This window comes from Rhipicephalus sanguineus, chromosome 6, assembly GCF_013339695.2.
Source record: "Rhipicephalus sanguineus isolate Rsan-2018 chromosome 6, BIME_Rsan_1.4, whole genome shotgun sequence".
Taxonomy (NCBI): Eukaryota; Metazoa; Arthropoda; class Arachnida; order Ixodida; family Ixodidae; genus Rhipicephalus; species Rhipicephalus sanguineus.
Window position 1 is genome coordinate 20,548,078 of NC_051181.1, and position 20,209 is coordinate 20,568,286.

The window sequence follows — 20,209 nt, forward strand, 5'->3', positions numbered from 1 at the left end:
CATATTGTTCCTAGTACACTAGAGTAGCCACTGCTATTTTTTTCCTTAATGAGGTTTAATTAATTAGTCATAATTATATTTCTAACTCGACAAGTACTCGCCTAATTGTCAAAATGTCAATGAGGCGTATGTAGGCATGTTCAAATGGCATCTAACTTCGCTACTTTCAACAACGTGCTAATTGCGCGCTCATTTTTTTCCGCCTGATCAAGAAAGCCCGCGAAATATGAAAAAGTGACACGTGACTAGAGTGTTGCGCGCTAGCGCGCGTCGGGAACCAGCGCCCTCAAACAGGCTCCCTATGAGGCAGACAGTATCAAAGAAAAAATTCAGAAAGAAAAAAAAACGTATCGCCCTATCTGCCACTCCCCGGCCTAGAAACGCACCGATTGGTTTTACAGTCAGGCCGTAATCGGAACACCTGCCTCGTTATCAATGAGAACAGTCGGCCGTGAGATATGGATAATTGCGGCGTACTATCGAAGGGATTGAATTCCAGCGAAATTGCAGGCATATCGCTGGCGCCCGACCTGTACCCTTGACAAAATGCGCAACGCTGTCTTTCGCAACAGGCAACAGGCAAAGCGGTTGTTTGCAGTAAGCTTATTTGAGGGCGCTGGTTTCCTTTGCGGGTGGGAGCGTAGTCACGTGTTATTTTTCATATTTAGCGGGCTTTCTTTATCAGCCGGAAAAAATGAGCGCGCAATTAGCACGTTGTTGAAAGTAGCGCAATTAGATGCCATTTGAACATGCCTACATACGCCTCATTGACATTTTGGCAATTAGGCGAGTACTTGTCGAGTTAGAAATATAATTATGACTAATTAATTAAACCTCATTAACGAAAAAAATAGCAGTGGCTACTCTAGTGTACTAGGAACAATATGCTGTAGGTTTGATTCGCGTAACGCCGTTCCTCTTTTTTTAAATCGTGCTGCGTGATAGCTGGGACACCCTGTATAGTGTCTCCCAATCTTGAAGTCCTGCTTTCGCAAAACGTTGCGTTTCCGCACACTCTCGTTACTATAAGAGACAACGCATCCTGTCTACCGCTAGTGAATTTTGGTCTATGTCCACAAGTTCTCCCTCGAGGCATTTCACTCGCGGAAATCATGCCGGCGACAGACTGCCACATTTCAACTCTAAGTTACGACAGACATTCGTGTGCAGAAAAACCTTCCCCTACTACTCCATCAGAACAAGGTGCCTTAACTCAGATGATTGCACCCGAATTACCGACCCAATGTGCTGATGAACTCCACTCTCCTTGCGTCATTTTGGGACATCTTTGACCTAGGCGACCGCCCTCTCGGACAAACGCTTAACGGTTTCATAATGACAAACGTCAGTTGTTAAACATCGGATTGACACAGGCGATGCGAGACCAATTCATCGGTGACCCTACCGTGTCTCCCATACTGAGCGACACATCATCCAACAAGAAGTCGACAAAATGCTCTGTCGGAATATCATCGAGCCTTCCTACAGTCCATGGGCATCTCCTGTTGTACTTGTTATGAAAAAGGACAACAGTTGGCGATTTTGCGCTGATTATCGACATTTAAACAAGATCACAAAGACGGACGTCTATCCTCTGCCACGCATTGACGATTCCCTGGATTGCCTTCACAGCGCACAATATTTTTCTTCAATCGACCTCCGCTCCGGGTACTGGCAAATTGCCGTTGACGAGATGGACCGTGCGAAGACGGCCTTTATCACACCGGACGGCCTTTACCAGTTTAAAGTGATGCCGTTCAGTTTGTGCAATGCGCCCGCCACGTTTGAACGTATGATGGATGCCCTTCTGCATGGCTTCAAGTGGTCCATCTGCCTCTGCTACCTGGATGACGTAATCGTTTTTTCTCCATCCTTTGTGACGTACCTTGAATGGCTATCGATGATCTTAGCTGTCTTCCGTAAGGCGGGCCTGCAGCCAAATTCGGCCGAGGGCCACTTCGGCCGTCATGAAATTTCTGTGTCCGGACATCTCGTTGATTCTTTCGGTGTTCATCCTCATCAAGATAAAGTACGGGCAGTGAAAGATTTTTCTGTGCCAATTTGTTCCAAAGACATTCGCAGTTTCTCCGGCCTCTTCTCTTACTTCCGTCGTGTTGTCAAAAACTTTGCCGACGTCGCGGGCCCGCTCACTCAGCTCCTCAAGAAAGACGCTGCCTTCGTCTGGGGTCCTGAGCAAGCGGATGCATTTTCCAATTTGGTACAACTGCTTACCTCTCCACCTTTTCTCGCTCACTTATTCTCGCCAACGGAAGTCCGTACCGATGCAAGTGGTCATGGCATCGGTGCAGTCCTGGCTCAGATACAACATGGTGGGGAACGCGTTGTTGCCTATGCCAGCCGCCTTCTTACTCCTGCTGAGCGCAAGTGCTCCATTACTGAACGCGAATGTCTGGCGCTCGTTTGGGCAGTCGGAAAATTTCGCCACTATTTGTACGGCGGGCCATTCACAGTCATCACTGATCACCGTGCTTTATGTTGGCTTTCGTCCCTGAAAGACCCTTCAGGCCGCCTTGGTCGTTGGGCTCTGCGCCTCCAAGAATTCGACTACTCAGTTGTCTACAAAACCGGCCGCTTGCACCAAGATGCCGAGTGTTTGTCCCGATATTCTGTTGACCCACAAGACCGTTCTACGGCCAACCTTTCTACCAACGTTTTCTCTCTGTCCACTTTTCATGACATTGGAATCGAGCAACGGCGGGACACCTTCTTGCACGATATCATCCAAAGGCTAGCATCCGCGACGCCCGACCCTTCCCTTCGAATGTTTGAGCTTCGTGATGGTGTATTGTACCGTTGCAACATGCGTCCTGACGGCCTCGACAGACTACTCATCGTTCCTTCTCACCTGCGTCAGACTGTTCTCGCCCAGCTTCGCGATATGCCGACAGCCGGTCACCACGTCGTTTCACGGACATATGACAGAGTTCGCCGGCGCTTCTTACTGCCTGGACTGTGCCGTGACGTCTCCCGTTATATTGCTGCCTGCGATCTTTCTCAAAGATGGCCAAAACCTACTACCCATCCAGCCGGACGCCTTCAGCCGCTCGACATACCATGAGAGCCATTCTACCGTGTGGGTCTTGATCTCTTTGGTACTTTTTCTATGTCCACTGCGGGAAATAGGTGGATTGCAGTAGCAACCGATTATGCAACCCGATACGCGATCGCGCGGGCTCTTCCAACTAGCTGTGCAACATACGCTGCCGACTTCCTCCTCGAGGACTTCATCCTACACCACGGCGCCCCTCGGCAGCTCCTCACCGACCTAGGCAGCTACTTCCTTTCTAAAGCGTTGATGGCCTCCTACGCTCCTGCCCCACCAAACACAAGGTTGCAACTGCTTATCATCCGCAAACCAACGGGCTAAGCGAGCGCCTCAATCAAACTCTTACTGACATGCTATCCATGTATGTCTCCGCTGACCATCGCGACTGGGACACTACGTTACCGTTTCTCACATTTGCCTATAATTCTTCTCGACACGATACCGCTGGGTTCTCTCCGTTTTGTCTTTTGTTCGGCCGGGACCCTACGCTACCTTTCGACACAATCCTGCCGTCCAGACTGATTTATACGTCGGCGTACGCTCGGGAGGCTATAACGAAGGCCCAAGAGGCGCGCCAAGTTGCTCGACGCCGACTAGCGGACTCGCAGGACAACCAGAGGCGTCTATATGACACCCATCATCGTGACGTCCACTACGCACCTGGAAATCTGGTTCTGCTTTGGTCCCCAACGTGCCGCCGGGGACATTCGAAGAAGTTACTTGCACGCTTCTCAGGCCCTTACCGCATCTAACGCCAGGTGACTGACGCTACCTACGATATCGCCCCTAGTGACCCCACCGTCATTCACCGTCGCACTGACGTACAGTAAAACCTCGGTGATACGATTCATGCGGGGTTACCGAAAATATTCGTATCATCCGAAATTCGTATCACCAGAAAACATGGAAAATTAGTATGTGGCAAAAGAAAGTTGGCATACGTTTTGATTAAGTGTATGCCAGGGCCGTACCCACGTCATGAACAGCTCTAAATGATTGGCAGTAAAGTTTTTAGACGTCAACGATCATATTTGTACTCGTAAATATACGGTGACTGCGCGCGTGTGTAATCAATGAACCAGATGTGTTGTGGCCCGTGACCGCTGGTAGCCCCTTCCTAATCTTACTACGATTTTCTGCATGACATCAAAGTACTGCGGGAAAGTGACTTTAGGAGCTGCATTGCACGCAATAGATTGGAAGGCCAGAAAATTTTAGAATCGCTGTCCTTTATTGCTGTTACCTTCTTGTCGCGGTACTGTTTGGGGTTCTTTTCGGGAGATTTACGGCTGTGCCCGCGCAATCGGGAAGTTTGCTCAAAATCCAGGAGGCTGCCGTGCAAACTGGAGAGTTGGCATGTGTGCGCGTACGTTGCGAGGCCTAGCTCCCTCGACAAGACCGTCCGCTTCCTCTCTAGGGGTCTTCGTCCACCTTTCATGGGACTTCTTGATGGACCCGCAGCACAAGTTTCAGTCTTGTTTCATAGAACGTCTGACTGCGAGGACATGACTTGCATCGATGTGGCAGGCAGGTGTTAACACAGTACAAAGGCGCTAACGCCTCGAGCACGGCAGCACGCGTCAACGCGCTGGAAAAAAAACGAAACGCGACGTCAACGCCATCTGTAATGTAAACGCAAAGGTGCATCAAGGCCGCCAACAATCGCGCGTACAATCTCGGAGGTAACGACGCGCCGTTGACGGTCGCGCAGCGCGCATGCCCGGACCCGCCGCGACTGCCGCGTCTTCCGCGAAAGCACGGGCAGCACCTGTTCGTACCTGTGCGCTAGCGTACGTTCGTATCAAACGTCGCGGGTGAAAATCGGTTCGCAACAACCGTACTCGAATACAGTGCAGGCTAATGGGTCCTGGCTGGGGCCACAGAAAAATTCACATCACCCCGAAATTTGTGCGAACCGTGATCGTATCACCGAGGTTTTACTGTATTTCAAATTACGCGACTCAAGCCATATCGCTCGACTGCGTCGTGATGAGCACTGGGTCGGTGCTTCAGCCGCCGGGGAATAATGTAACGGGCTGAAAAGGACAACGAAGAACACAAGAAAGAGAACGACGTTGAAAGACCCTGCAAGGTGGGCGCCATCTTGGAAGCCGCTGAGTTTATTCTCTGTGTATGTATTGTAAATATGTTATACCCGTAACAACAGTATGTTTCCATAAATAATTGCATAAACTTATCATAAGCCACATCTGCGTTTTTTTTCTCTATACACATCATCCCACGTGGCACTGGCAATACGTTCTCGGAATGCAGGCAAGGTGTTAGTATTTACGAGCCCATAAGAGAACGCTTGATGTACTTGTTTTTTGTTTTAGGGGCGAAGCTCCTTAAGGCGGCACCCGTTCGTCCCTCGTAGTCGTCGTGATCGTAGTAGTGAGTAACAAGTCTTACGCTTTGACCTCCAAGGTGGTGCCGGTGGGAGATTTCTCCTGTGCGTTGTTGAACAATAAAAAATTCGCAGCGTGCGCGTTAACTAAAAGCCGAATTCTTCTGTCTCTCATTCCCCATTAGCAGCCATTGGCATGTTCCAGTAGGAAACGTTAGTAGAAGTAGAAGTGTAAGTGTTAGCTAAAAGCCGACTTCTTCTGTCTCTCATTGCCATTAGCAGCCATTGTTTACCTCCAAGGTATTGCCTGGTGAGATTTCTCCTGTGCGTGATTAAACAATAAAAATTTTGTTCAAAACGCCGTTGATTGATGAAATAAACCAACGAAAGACGCCAGATGTTTTGTAAAAGCAGAACGAAAGAACGCCAGATGTTTTTCTTAAAGTGTAGTAGTAGTAGTTGTATTTAGCCACCTCGCCCGATCGTCAACGGGTGAGGTGGACCGGCAACGGCGCGAGGACCCTGCCGTACGAGAGTTAAATCACACTAAAAGACATACTTTGCGGGCGATACACTCTAGTGAGCTTTCAACTTTTCGTCTTAATGTACATGATAAAGAAATTATTTCTACGAAAAACGCAAGGCACACCTTGAGCAATATGTTTGGTTTTGGGACGCTAAATGGAACCATGAGGCGATGCGAAGCCGGAGCACTTGCACGATCGCGTTCCGTTGGCTTTCGTTGGGCATGCTACCGACCTCGCGTCGTGGAACGCGCGTCCTGTCTTCCCTCTAGCCTTGCCTTTAATTCGCACAGGGCGAGCGGGGAATGCGGTCGCTCTTTCGCTCGGGAGCGGATTTCTTCCTTGCATTTCACCGATCACAAGTGATAATGAAGGGACCACGTAAACCAACAGTACAATAAAAGTTTGATGTTTAATATACACACGATGTTTCACACTCTTTATATTATGTACTGGGCGCATTTCACGGAAGAGTTTCACGGTTTACAGATGATTCCCTCCGTAGCTTCGCCCCACTCATCATCATTCACCCCGTGGATATGCCGTGATTTTTTCAACTGCGGTAGCAATGAATACACAGGTAAGTGGTCACTAATTGCGTGTACTAAAATACTAGGTTTAATAGAAAACATATGAAAGTCAGTGATGAACAAGGGTAATGCAGTTTCACAAGTTGCCGTAACTCGTGTAGGCGATGTTATAAAATTTTCACAGCGATTGATATTTAAGAGAGATTCTAGCTCTAATTTCATCTTATTCTCACATATTTGTGTTCATCTCATATTTGTAATCATATTTGTGTTTAGGTCACCTCCAAGAACTATTTGGTAATTGTTATTGTTAACAAATTCTAGCAGAGAATCTAAATACGACAAAAACAGCAAATAATTTCCCGATGGAGGGCGGTAGCAAACACAAAAAATTACATTGCTACATTAACTACGAGAGCGTCATAGTGCAGATTAGTAGAACAGAATTCAGAAAGAAGCTCAGAGTTAAACGAATTTGAAACCAGCATTCAAACACCTCATTACGTCTATCACGGCGGTTCAAGTAAAATGATTTGTAAACGAGAAAACTATTCTCATTATCTTCTGAAGCAAACCATGTTTCCGAAAACATCACAACAGCGAATCGACATTCTGTTCCGACAAAAAGAGCAGTCAAGTTCGTCTATCTTGTTTCTACCAGATCTAAGGTTAAAATGCATGCAACTGTAGCAATTCGAACCGTGGCTTCGCAAGATAGTATCTAAGTCAGAGACATTTACTCCGTCGATGAAAAACAACACAAGTTAGAAGATGGGTTGGCTATCGAAATTCAAGTGCTGGACAGTATATCAAAGTCAGTCGTGCAGCGGATGACAACAGCAGATTCGTTCTCTTGCTTTCGAACAAGAACTTTCCCGTTCGCATGCCACGCGAAGCATAATCATTTGCATTTTCCCAGTCTCTGACGTCTCGGAGCAGTTTCCGGTTCTGTACGGTGATGTGTTCACAGCTTGAAACGTCAGAGTGCATGTTGCGTAAAACTGCGTTTTTCGCTCCACCTATGTCGCAGAGAGAGCTGTGAAACTCGTACAATGAATCCAGGCACTTTGCCTTGTCGCGAAGGTACCCTGTGTACCGCCTCGACATCAGTAGCGGTCAGCTCTGACAAGCTCACCGATTTTGCTACTTAGCTTTGTGATGAGAGTTTCGTTATCAGTGACTGGTATTCAATGTACTTAAACGTTAAGCTTCCTGCTGTGCCACTCAAGATCGTTCACAAATGCCTTGAGTTGCTGAATATCGTTTGGGTTACCATTTTATTCCAGCTTAGAGACTTTTTTCTTCAAGCTGGTTAATTCTTTTTCGTGGGCAACTTGACGACTCAGTATATCATCGTATTTTTGAGACATTAGGTGGATTGAAGCCTTCACTTGTTCAACCTGCTGTGGCAAGCTAGTAAGCATGTCTAATTTGCGAGTTATCTCTGCCAAGACGACCGAACAATCGGTATCCATCGCCGGTCCTTTCGCTGTGTTAGCTTTTGGCGCTCTGCACGCCGCACATCGCCACGCCTTGCGCCCACTCTCGCGTTTATTTTCATATGTTGCTTCACTGCAGCCAGAACAATCGCCGAGATGGTAGCCGTACTCACATTCGGAGCATTTCATGAAGCGTCCATCTGCGGGAAGGGAGTCGCTGCAAGAGCGGCATTGCATCTTCATTGGCCCACTAAGTGTACACATAGTGCAAAGAGTACCAAAATACCAAAGCACTTCGCACCAAAACAAGTATCAACACGGTGGTAAAGGGGGTGACGGTGGCAAAAGATATAGCGCAAGTCTTTAGTTAGGAATGAACCTGAGTTTACTGACCTGCAAAGGCTACAATATAGATCTAAGGGGGCCGTCCTTGCACCACTGCCGTCACCGCCCGTGTCAGCTGGGTCAGCTTGACCGTCACGAGGGCAGCCAGCACAGCCAAGACAATTAAATGTTCGTGACGCCAGTGCGGGCAAGAATCCTTGAAGACGGCGCAGCACTTCGTCTTGAGTACAGCTGAAAGGGTAGAATGTAAGGGGAGCGTCCTTCCATCACCACCGTCACCGCCCGTGGTATTGACGGCGGTGAATGGCTTTATTTTAAATCACAGACCATCTAGATTACCCTGCTTGAAAAGCTGTGTTGTTCTGACGAAAATAATGCAAAAATTGAACTATTCTTTTTTTGCAGTCACTGGGCACAACGGCAAGTATTATTAGACTTGCTTAAAAAAATACTTCACTTTTTCCAACAGTAGTCGCGCAAATGTAGAGAATGGGTCAACTGAGTAACTTAAAATAGTGGTGGAGTCGCTTAACGCTTCAGTGGTTGTCATTTGACACGTAGGAGTGTTACCAGCAAGAGTCCTCTGAGTGCCTCATAAGTGGCAATGTGATTATTCGGATAGGGGTCCTTCCACTCTTCCTAGAGGGTCAAAATACCCTCTTACAGCGCGCCGACTCTGACCCACGAAGAGATTCACCGTGACTCTTTAAAGAGTGTCGAATACGTGGCAAGTCAGAACTCTCCGAAACGTCACCTATAATCCAAAAGGGCAATACTCCAAGAGGACGCTTCTCTGTCTTCTCTTCTGCTTCTCCTTTTTCAAGAAATGTATTTTGCGCCTCAGTTGTCTGTACCTAAGCAATTCACCTATACTCGTTTTTTTCTTAAAGTGCACTGCCTGCATGCAATACATTACGTTTCACAATAAAGTTCAGTTGAAAGTTAGCGCTTGTCTGCATCCCTTCTTGTCCTTTGTGTTGCTTCCTCACTATTACGCCTCTGATCATGGAGCACCAACTAGCCCGATCTACCACTCTTCTACTGTGAGTTTGGTAGCACTATCAAAGTAGTCGAATCGTACCGAATACTGTACATATAATATTTGTCTCTAACCTGGACGTCACCATATTACGTCATAATGACGTCACCGATCAACAAAACTTGTTACGTCATCATCAGTCATCGTGAAGTCAGTGTGACGTTTCCACGTGACATCCTTGCTTGGTCAAAGGTGGGCTGATACAGAGGCAGTGCAAAACCAGGCGAGGTGCTGCCGATTCTCGAGGCAGCGCAAAACCACGTTAGGTGCAGAAGCTTTCAGAGGAAGGCGGGGCAGGATCAACACATCGACTGAGAAGAAAAAGAAGATGGCGTTCGGCTTTGAGTCATCTTAGGTGAATGCATTACGTTCGCTGTGACCCATGCCGCACAACACATTGGGCCAACATTGTTTATACGTTGGTAAACGATGGCCCAATGAAGGCCCATTCAAGCCACTACAAAACCAATGTTCGTAAAGCCAGCTGATGCGGATGCCAACAATGGTCCATCGTAGCCAGCCAAAATACAATGTAGGTACCGACATCGTACAAGGACTGCTACAGAGGCCCATCGTAGCCAGCAAACATACAATATAGGCAGCGCCATCGTATAAGGATGGCAACAAAGGCCCAGGCGGCACGCCGGCATCGGACCGATCTCGGCGCAAGGTTGGCAAACACTGGCAGAAATATTAGTCCTATGTTGGCTTTTGGGGGTATGCTACACCTAAATGTGCATTGGTCCAATATTGGAAGCCAATGATGGCCCAATGTTTGCAAATATGGCTCCAGCCAACATTGTCCGTCCCACATATCGCCATTGAGGGGAACTCCAGGGATTTTTCGATATTCACCGATTTCAAATAAACTTTCAACATATGTTCTTTTCGGTGCCCTGATGATATGTGCCATTTTATACAACCGTAAGTCATTTAGTTTTTTAGAAAACGAATTTTAAAATTGGTAGCCAATTCCGGAATCAATGCTGCTAACGCGGGCCACCCTGTGTATGTCACGTAACGTACCTACTCATTTTCCGACCCCGCCCCTCCCAGCAGACGGTTGCAGCGCGCGCTTTCTTCTATGAGGCGGCGACGACGTGAGCAAAGTTCGGCTTTGTTAGCTGCATAGCGTCTTAGTCGACATCCACATCGGGTCTTACAGTAAGCACGCCCAATACTTAGAAACGAGGAGATCGATGCGGGGCACGTGAGCTACTTCACGCGCCGGCGGGTAGAAATCAAAAGGCGATGCTGCCGCGCTCATATAGTAGTTGTAATTCTCGCTGAACTCGTCACTAGTAAGTTGAGGCGGGCTGGCACAGTATGATTCCGCTTCGAATGACATCGCCACCTTGATTTTCGCGTGACAGAAGAAGCGCGTATGCTATGTTTGCACCCTGGCCAGCCATGGCAATGTGTAGCGCACTTTGTGACGTCGTCGCATACCCTCACGGAGCAGCGTAGCTCCCTGTTTCGGTTTCGGCTCTTCGTTTATTGCTTATTATTGCGATAGCAATTATATGGACAGTCTCCGCTGAATTTTGCCGTCGCCGTCGCCGCCGTCATGCACCGTATATGTATAAGTATATATATATATATATATATATATATATATACTTACATAGTACTTATATATAGTACTTTATATATACTTATATATATATATATATATATATATATATATATATATATATATATATATAAGCCCCAAAGAAAAATAATTCAGAAAAATGCTTCCGAAGCGCGGAATCGAACCAGGGACCTCTTGCTCCTCAGCGAGTGGCGCTATCCACTACGCCACGAAACGCAGTTCCTCCACGTAGCTAACGGCGAGCGTTATATACACACCCTTTACCGCTGGACGGACTCAGAGACGGCAGGCGATAATAAGCGTTTCTTCATTACAAGCGAGATGGCGCTAGGAGCACGACGAGCGCATTTAAAGGTCGTCGGCTCGCTCGCTCGCTTCTTATATTTGCGCAGGGAGAACCTTGCCCTTCCGCTGTCTGCTCGCGCGGTTTTCTCGTGGTGAGGGGAAGAGGGATGTTTCACGCTTTCACCGTGATGTCCACGCTCATGTTACGGAGCGTAGGAAAGTCACTCGAGCTCAAGGGACGCCGCTGAACGAACAAACAGAAGATGAGCGCGCACTATCAAGTGTCACAGCTCGACACTTGAAGCACGTTAGTTTCCATCGCTGCTTCGGCCGCCTTTGCAACAGGAGCGCGTTTTAAACTGAGAGTATCCAGTGGCGAGCCTCACTTCGTATAGCATTAGTTTCTTGCTATCGCATTCATTGCTTCGCCCTTGCGGCGAAACTGTGACCTTTTTTAAAATTATTGACTAGTCTCTCAGCAAAATCGACCACCCTTGCTGTTACAGGACTGTTAATACTGTTTGAAAATGGCATTATCTCAATATGGTCGAAAATGCACCGGAGTTCCAACATCGTCCGTCCAACATATCGCCAATAATGGCAAGGATGGCTGCAGCCAACATTGTCCGTCGTACGTATCGCTAAGATTGTTGAAATATTGGCAGCTCAAATATTTTTTTACCAGCCTTTATCGTTGGATGCACCATCGTTCTCTCTTTTCCAGCGTTTAACGCTGGTTCTTGCCAGCCTTTTCGTTGGCTATATCAATATCTTTACGACATTTTCCACTGAACGTGTAGTTTAACATGGGGTAGATTTTTGTGCACGTAAATAAATGCATGTTGCTCAGGCTTTTGCTTTTAGGCAAGTAGCAGGGATAATCAGCGTAGAAAAGCTGAGAGCACACACAACTTTATTCTGCATGTATACATATGGGAAAGCTACTGCATGGTATCAAAATAATTTTGCATTTGGCGCTTTGTTCTGCTAACCGCTTGCTTACAGGTAACAGCTGCACAGAACCTACACTAATTACCTTGAATAACGCTCTTATAATAACAGTCGTCGAAACGGGACCACTCACAAATACACACAGCCTACCTGTTAGCGCTTATTTGAGTTGTCAGTTCACCGAAGGTTCAAAAGCAAGTGAGTGAGAAGCGAAGCGTAATACAAAATGAAATAAATGAACATCTACACGTGAACAGACATTCGATAGAGCCGAAATCCATAACCACCTTGAACTACCAGAAAGTTCATCGCCTATTTGTTAATTAAAAGGTGACTGCGGCAAGAGCTTGAAAGACTGCGACAACTTCAAAACTAATGAAAATTTGTGCGTTACAGATCCACCATTTCTTTGCGCGAAACGAGCGGCGAAGGGCAAATGAAAAACGGATGTTTAGCTGGCGCTCGACAACGCGAGAAAGGAACAAAATAACAAACGCAAATGCTGACAGCATCGCTAAGGGCGAGGACTTAACTAACCTGCTTCGACGAGCACAGCAAAGCCCAGCACATGAGTATTCACAAACTAACAATTGTAAAGAAAATACGCGGTAGACATTATAAACGCAGCACATGTTTCACGTACCAAAAGCACGGAAAGTAGCATGCCACGAAGGAAAGAAACAACTTACCTGAACGCGATACGAACAAAAATCCGGCGGAAAGTTTGCGAGTAGTCAGAATACATCGGCGCTCATCTGCGGATCGCTCTTCAAAGGTCAAAACAATCAGGTCCGATGAAGAACAGGACAGCTGCCTTCTCACTGTGTCATCGCCGTCGAATCTCGGTATCCATAGAATCGTGGCATCTTGTCTCGGCATTCGACTCCGTTTTTTCCCGATGACTCTCGACTGAATACTGAGGTGCGCGCGCGCCGATGCCGGGAGCCCGAACGAGGGAAAGCGAGCGCCACTGACTCACGAAGAATAGCCGCCGGCCAGAAGGGGCCGAAACGCGTACGCATTTTCCGAGGTGCCGTCGTCTCCAGCCATCTGCCTCATCCCTTCCCCCTCTCGTTTTGAAAGGCATTGAAAGCACGGAGCTACGTTTGAACCGTCGTGGGCCGAGCAGCCGTCAAGTAACAATTGTTTTATGACCAGCCACCCCCGCGCTACCCCACTGCCGGGAAGAGCGGACGTAAAATTCCTGAGCAAAACATGGCGTCGCGCTGCTTCTTCGGCATCCCGATCACCGAGAACATTTATTCAAAGTGAACGCCTCTGGTTGCGTGAAGCGTTGAGAGTGCAAACATACCTTATCGCTCATTTGGAGATTCCGCGGGCGATACCGTAGTCGTCGCTGTAGCGCGCACACAAAGAAGTTACAATCCTGTAATCCAACCAGTCGTGTAGCAAACACAAAAATACGTGGTGTTGTCTAAGTCAAATGAAATGTTTTGATTTTTCGCCGCTAATGAAGCCGTCAGACTAATTTCGGTGCGCGTGCGCAAAAGGCACACCAGCGCAGAGGCCCATTGCCAAGCAGACTAGAATTCTATTCTATTCTATTAACTCATCAACGCTACGTACAGCTTCATTCAATGTAAAGACAGGTTTTTTTTGTTTTATACAGTTGCGATGTATACGCTGGCTCTTTCACATAATTAATGTTAAATTTTAACAAGCACTGCATATTTTGTGTTGTGTTTCCTTTCTCATAGATGTATTTCCAGCAGCGCGCACAACTCACTTGAGAACTTGGTACTTATTTTACATTGCTCAACATCTCTAAAACAAATTTTGTCCAACGATTTAGCCATATCCAGCATTTGTAGACACATAACAGCCAGCGCCCCTGGCGGCCCCGGCGCGAAGCTAGCGCGTTTTCATTGGAACTTGCCATTTTTTCCCGAATAATTAAGTGTAGAGGGTGAATGTTAAAAAAAAACGCAGACCACAGAGCACTTCTGGGAACCTAAACGCACGAGAGGAGTGCAGCGATCATGTTGCAGTAAGCTTCAGTTTTGTTCCCAGAGCAGCTAAAGATTGTACAATGGGAGCCTACGGAAACGGCGAAAAATGTTGCCTGTTTTTCGAGACAAAAACGGTCCCTGTCGTAAAACAAAGCAAGTTATTTTAATGGTCAGGAAATCACATGTAGTCCTGACACTCAGCTTTCGTTTGAAGCAATTCTCAACTTGCCGCAGTCAGGATAACGTTGTTCCCTAAGGCGTTTTTTGAAGCGCGGTCTTTCAAATGTTTGTGGTAAATTGATAAACCCTTGCTGACCACAGGCGACAAGGCATCGACCGTGGCCGAGTAAGCTAATCGCTCACGTTCAGAGCGCGGCATCATCGCGCCGTCATCGGTTCGATTCCTGGGGGGAGATCGGAGATCTCTGTTCTGCGCCGTTCGTTCGCGTTCGTTCTGATGATCGCACGCGATTGGCTGAAGCCGGACAACTCACGACACTCTAAGGGGCGTGGCCATTTCTTTTTTTTCCTTGATATTTTCTTTTTTGGTGACGTCATGCCGCGTCATAACGAGCATGTCGTCTGCTAAAAGTGAACGGAGAGCGAGCCCGTTCGCTCGCGTTCTCTCGAGCGAACAATGGCGTCGCACGGCATGTATTTCGAGTGATGCGGCGGTTGCGGCTGCCGCAACAGCTGATTTTGAGAAAATGGCGCTTGCAACGGTGCTTCCTTGCTACGTTGGCGTTTCTCGAAGCAGATTCAGAATGGTAGGAGGTGCGAAATGCGTTTGAAGAGATGAGCGAGTGTGAATTCCGGCGTCGCTTTCGTTTCTCGAAACGTACGGTACGTTGGTTGTGCGACGAACTCGACCCCGTCATCGGGTGCCAACGAGCCAGTGGGATTTCAACAGAGCGGAAGGTGTTGTCTGCGCTGAGATTTTTTGCCAGCGGATGCTTCCAGCGAGCTGTCGGCAGCGAGGAATTCATCGGCCTTTCGCAGTCGTCCGTCAGCGAAACCATCCACGAGGTGGCACACGCCATTACTGTCGTTGGCGGGCAGAAACGGTGGGTGGCCTTTCCCGAGACCACGGACGCGAAGGAGCGAACAAAGGCGGCGTTCGCTCGGCTCGGGCGGATTCCCGTTGTGGTCGGGTGCGTGGATGGTACGCTCATCGCAATCCCGAAGCCCCATGGCCTGAGCTCTGCGGACACGACGCATTACATGTCGGGGAAGGGACTCTACGCATTCAACACCATGATCGTGAGTATTATCCATGCGTTGTATGCGTAGCGAATTATTTCATTTATATCGCTTAAACTTTCCGCTTTACTGAGGCTGTTGCAACTGAGTATAGTGGGAGCGGTATATTCGATCTATCCAGAACGGGAATTGGATCGTTTCAGGGCAGATCGCTTAGGATAAGCGATGAAATCATGTGACGCGGAGTACACTTTGGTTCAGCGGCCTGCACAGTGCATAATATTACCGCTGCTCGTTCGCCATGTGTACCCGAAGCTTGATTCTCGATTTGTATTTGTTGAGATTAGCGCTCCCAGAATGTGCCGTAGTATGCCCTTATTGTTCATTGTCGTGATGGACGTTACATGGATCATTACATAGATGGGTGAATAAACTTTACTTCGGTCCCTCGGAACGCGCCCGAGCATGTACATACATTAAATACACATTGTTTCACAACCCTTTTTTCAGTCGAAGTTTTTCGTGTTGTAGATATTTTGTGATACATTGCCTTAAACATACAGCAGTAATTTGGTTAAAAGGCTTTGGTGGCTGGAAGATGGGTTGTTCCAAGCAGTAAACATGCAGACTACCCTTTGAGAGGCCCCGCCCATATGACCGAAGCGCGGCAGCCGATTGTCTCCGCGGCAAAGAAATAGTCCCGCTTCTTCTCCTTGAGCGGAGGCACCGGCCGTCCGGCTCGTGACGTCAGTCTAGAGCGCGCGCCCATTGGTGGAAGCGCGTGTGCATCCGCCTTTGAGGTGCAAATGCCGCTTTTTTCTAAAGTTGTACCCGACTATAGTGTTAGAACTTATGGTACAAGTCCTACCCTGTCGATGATTTGTTCATAACTATGTTTCAACAGTCAGTAACAGTGCAGACAGATGTAATTACATTAACATAATACGCAACATTGTACCCAAGGTCATTTATGGGTACAATTTTGACTGAATTGAATTCTGCAGACATGTGATGCCGACCTCTGGATGTCAGTCCATGTTTCCTGGGGTCATGTCATGACTCGTGGGTATGGCGGGGGAGCCCTCTCCGTCAGCACCTGGAAGCAAAACTTCGGCTTGCTTGGTAAGTGCTGTCAATGCTTGCCACATTCAAGACGTTATCACTACAGCTGTCATGCCGCCCTCGTGCAGGAGACTCCAGCTATACATTAGAACCGCGACTCCTGACACCAGTGCCCGGACGCCCAGCTCGTGATACCCCTGATAACCACTACAACAAGGCCCACACCGCCATGCGCAATGTTGTGGAGTGGTGCAACGCTGTAAGCTTGTGCAGAGCTGCACAAGCATCATTGCTGCTTGTGCAGCTCTGCACGACATTGCGTTGGCGGCACATAAGCCTGTTCTCGAAGGGGACGATGCCGACACAGACGATGCTGAGCTGCTGCCAGCAGCAGCTGAGCTACCACCACCACAACGGGAGCCAGCAGCAGCGCAACCGTGTAGCAGCGCAACCTGTTTCGAGAACCACCGGGCCTGCATGCTTGAGCATCTGCGCAGAGTACGCCGCCGCCTGCAACGACCTCGGCAGCATTGTGTGGTGCGTGTTTGTCTTCGTTCATTGTGTTTGTCACTGGCATAAACAAAAGGCTGTTTTTTTTACTACACTTCAAATGTTTGCTGCACATATCAACGAAACAGCATTCTCCTATCAATGAATAACCCCCTTGAATAGGTTGGCAAAAAATGTGAAGCTCACCCTGACTCACTCGTGAAATATATTTTGCTCTTGGGGCTCACTCAGACTCACCAAAATTTTCCTCAAGCGGATTCACTCGGACTTAGGCTCACTAAAATGTTTTCACCCGGAATCGAACTCACCAATGTATTACTCACCCGGACTCACAGCTCGATCTGAATCTGAGTGAGTCGGCTCATGAGTTTGCCGACCTATGCCCCCTTGTCACACAACGCCATGCTGATGAAATACTTCGACCAGGTTGTAAAATATGGCGCTTCACACTAAGCACACGTGAGAGCTCAACTGTGAATGGCACATGGTGCCATTCACAGCCAAAGTGGTAACCTGAAAAGGCTGTTTGAATCAGGACAGCAACATGCGGTAGCATTAGTGCAACAAGAATGGTGCCTGTAAATGAAGTGAACAACATGGGTGGTGTCAGAATTGAAATTTTATTACAAGTATCACGAGCAATGCACATAAAAAGCAAAATAAATAAATATCCCTTAAATTTAATGCCAAGGAAAAGAATATAAAAGTAGCTTCCTTTTAAAATATACAAATGGAGTTACTACAAAGTGCCTGCTGCTCCTCTGCAGCAACACACGCGTCTCACAGCACGAAAGTCATTGTATTACATGAAAACAAGGCACAGTCGAACCGGTATTAATCGAACTCGCTAAAAAAATGCAAGTTGTTGGTTGCTGATATGTCTTCCTCTATTATTGATTTCTGTTTGTACCCAATCCTATTGTCTAAACACTTCTAAGCAACAGAACACGTATTCGTCAACTATTTTTTGGTCTTGCAATATTTCAAAATTGTTGTGGAACCTAGACCGTTCACAAACGCATTTCTTTTTTTCTAGGATGTGTAAAAATCGATAGAAAACGTACAGTGTGCCACAATATTCTACACGTATACACTATAAACATAAAGATACACTACAGTGCACTATGTGCATATACTACAAAATTGCTGAATGCATGACTGCTGAATTGCTGAATGCATGTACAATGAAACAGCACATCAGTGCTTCTGATATGCAGAAAAAGAAAATTAACTGAGAAAAAATTGCAGGGCACCATTGAAGCAAGCAAGCGTATCATAGCTCGTGATGTGAACAAAAATAAATCTACATGTATGTACAACTAGTCTTTACAAATCACTGTGCAGGTGGCTTCCGCTGCAATGAGGGCCCGGGCGAGGGTACCAACGCCTTGCAATTCGTGGACCACGTCACCGAGAAGCTGAACCTGGCGCAGCTTTCCAATGATGCCTGGCCCTGCCGCCTGGTGTTTGCGGCTAGTAACTCCAGCGCCTCGGCCTGCCGGTTGCCCCCATCTCGCAGCTGCGGCATGAGCTGGAAACCAAGAAATGTGTTGCCATTATCATCTATAAATTTCCTGCTACCGACTCTTCGCTGGAAGCTTCTGTTCGTGAAGAGTTTCAGTGTGTGCAACAATTTCCTCTGCGTTGAAAATCCACTGACCCAATGGCATCCATGAATGGTGCTTGGTTCACCGCACAACCAACGCACTTCGTTTGGACAGACCAAAGCGGTGCCGGAATTCATTTTCGCTCATCTCATCAAATGCATCTCACACCTCTAACCACCTCTGCATGAGAAGCAACCAAACAGCCCTTTTCAGGGCTACACAATCGTTTGCCCGGCTTTACGCGATGACTGACACAATCTCCTTCCGAAACCCTAGCTGCTGCAGTATGCAAAACATACAGCAACATGTGTAACACAGGTGCAAACATGTGCATTTGTGTATGATGGCTATGTGAAGAAGTTATATAACGAGCTTGCTTTTTGAACAGTATATTTAGCAATAGCACATTTTCAGTTTCACTTTTGAAGCAACTGACAAAATAGGGAAACATTTCAAGATGTTGAACATTTTTGCAATGCTACCTTTTTGCTACATTTCACCATAACTGCAAGGCAGGACACCTGTTTATTCCATCTGACAGTTATGCGTACAACTAACTAGCTCCTGCAACCGTTTGCCAAATTTTTTTCGTGCAGCTTTTTGTCTTTATGCCCACAGATGTCATCTCTTCACAAACATATGCCTGCACGCATGAGCATCACCTGTGAGCATGTAACACCATCTACAGTTAATCAAAAACATCAGCGAAACTTACGAGTTGGGGCACGGGGAAGATCCTGGGCCACATCCTCTTCAGCCACACCAGCAGCAGCTGGAGCAGGGCTCACCTGTTATAGTAAGAAGTTTCTTGATTGACACACTGAGTGCAATAAGAAGTATGGAGTGGAAGTGGACAATAGCAACGTTTTTTAGAATGTTTCAACAGCAGCACGCTATGACACACAGACTTCGGAGAGAGGGGTGGAGGGGGGGCAAGCCTACTGGCTACGCACCTCACTCGACTGAGAAATGGGTTGGAACACGTAGGGTGCTCTAATGAGCTTCGAAATATAGTTCGCGGCTGTTCTTTCGTCATCACCGCAAATGTGGCTGTTTCGCATTCTGTTCTGGGCGGTGCAACGTGTTAGCACCTCAGCTAATGCGGCGGCCGGGTGATCCACTCGATATTGTTTGAAAAAGTAAAACTAACAGCGCGTAATGGCTCGAAGCAAATGAGCCCACTTGTTCGCAGCATACAAGTAACAATGATATTCTAAGCCAGTGCTTACCGATTCAGACCACCCGAACTCTGGGCCTCGCACACTCGTCTCTGTCGAGCACGACACGGCCGCGGTAATCCGAAATCTGGCCGCCTCGGGTGCCGCTGTAAAGCACAAGCGGGATGTGTAAGATGACCGACCACAATACAATTGTGCTCGCACTCACCTCTGCTGCCCTCGGAGTTTGGCAAGACCCTGCTGCGAATAGTAGCGCTCATTCCTCCATTGGGCCTGCCACTGGGCTCTGGTGTTACGCGCAGGGAATTCTTCGTTTAAAAGCGCTACTAGCTTCTGCCACATGTTGTCCCGGTCCTCCCTTGTGAACGACGGCTCCAGCGGGCACGACAGCGTCGCGATCTTTCACAAAAGCCAGCAGAAGCTCCTTTTGACGATCCGATACCCGAAAACCAACGCAGACGTTGCGATGGGACGACATTTTGAAACTGCGTCAGCCGCTACTTTTCTCTTTTTTTTTTTCGCGTGCGCGACACCATCTAGCGACGACGTCAAAAAAAAACT

The 20,209-nt window shown here is 47.6% G+C and overlaps 1 protein-coding gene across 1 annotated transcript; it reads right to left on the reverse strand.

The window, feature by feature from the left end:
- Positions 1-17,462: 17,462 nt before the first annotated feature.
- Positions 17,463-19,956, reverse strand: LOC125758772 (uncharacterized). The gene is made up of 4 exons (XM_049416440.1): positions 19,857-19,956; positions 19,700-19,794; positions 19,186-19,258; positions 17,463-18,394 (listed from the first exon to the last, which is right to left on the reverse strand). Exons 1-4 carry the CDS (start codon positions 19,906-19,908, stop codon positions 18,183-18,185), a joined length of 432 nt encoding a protein of 143 aa, XP_049272397.1. The 5' UTR covers positions 19,909-19,956; the 3' UTR covers positions 17,463-18,182.
- Between the last annotated feature and the right edge of the window lie 253 nt (positions 19,957-20,209).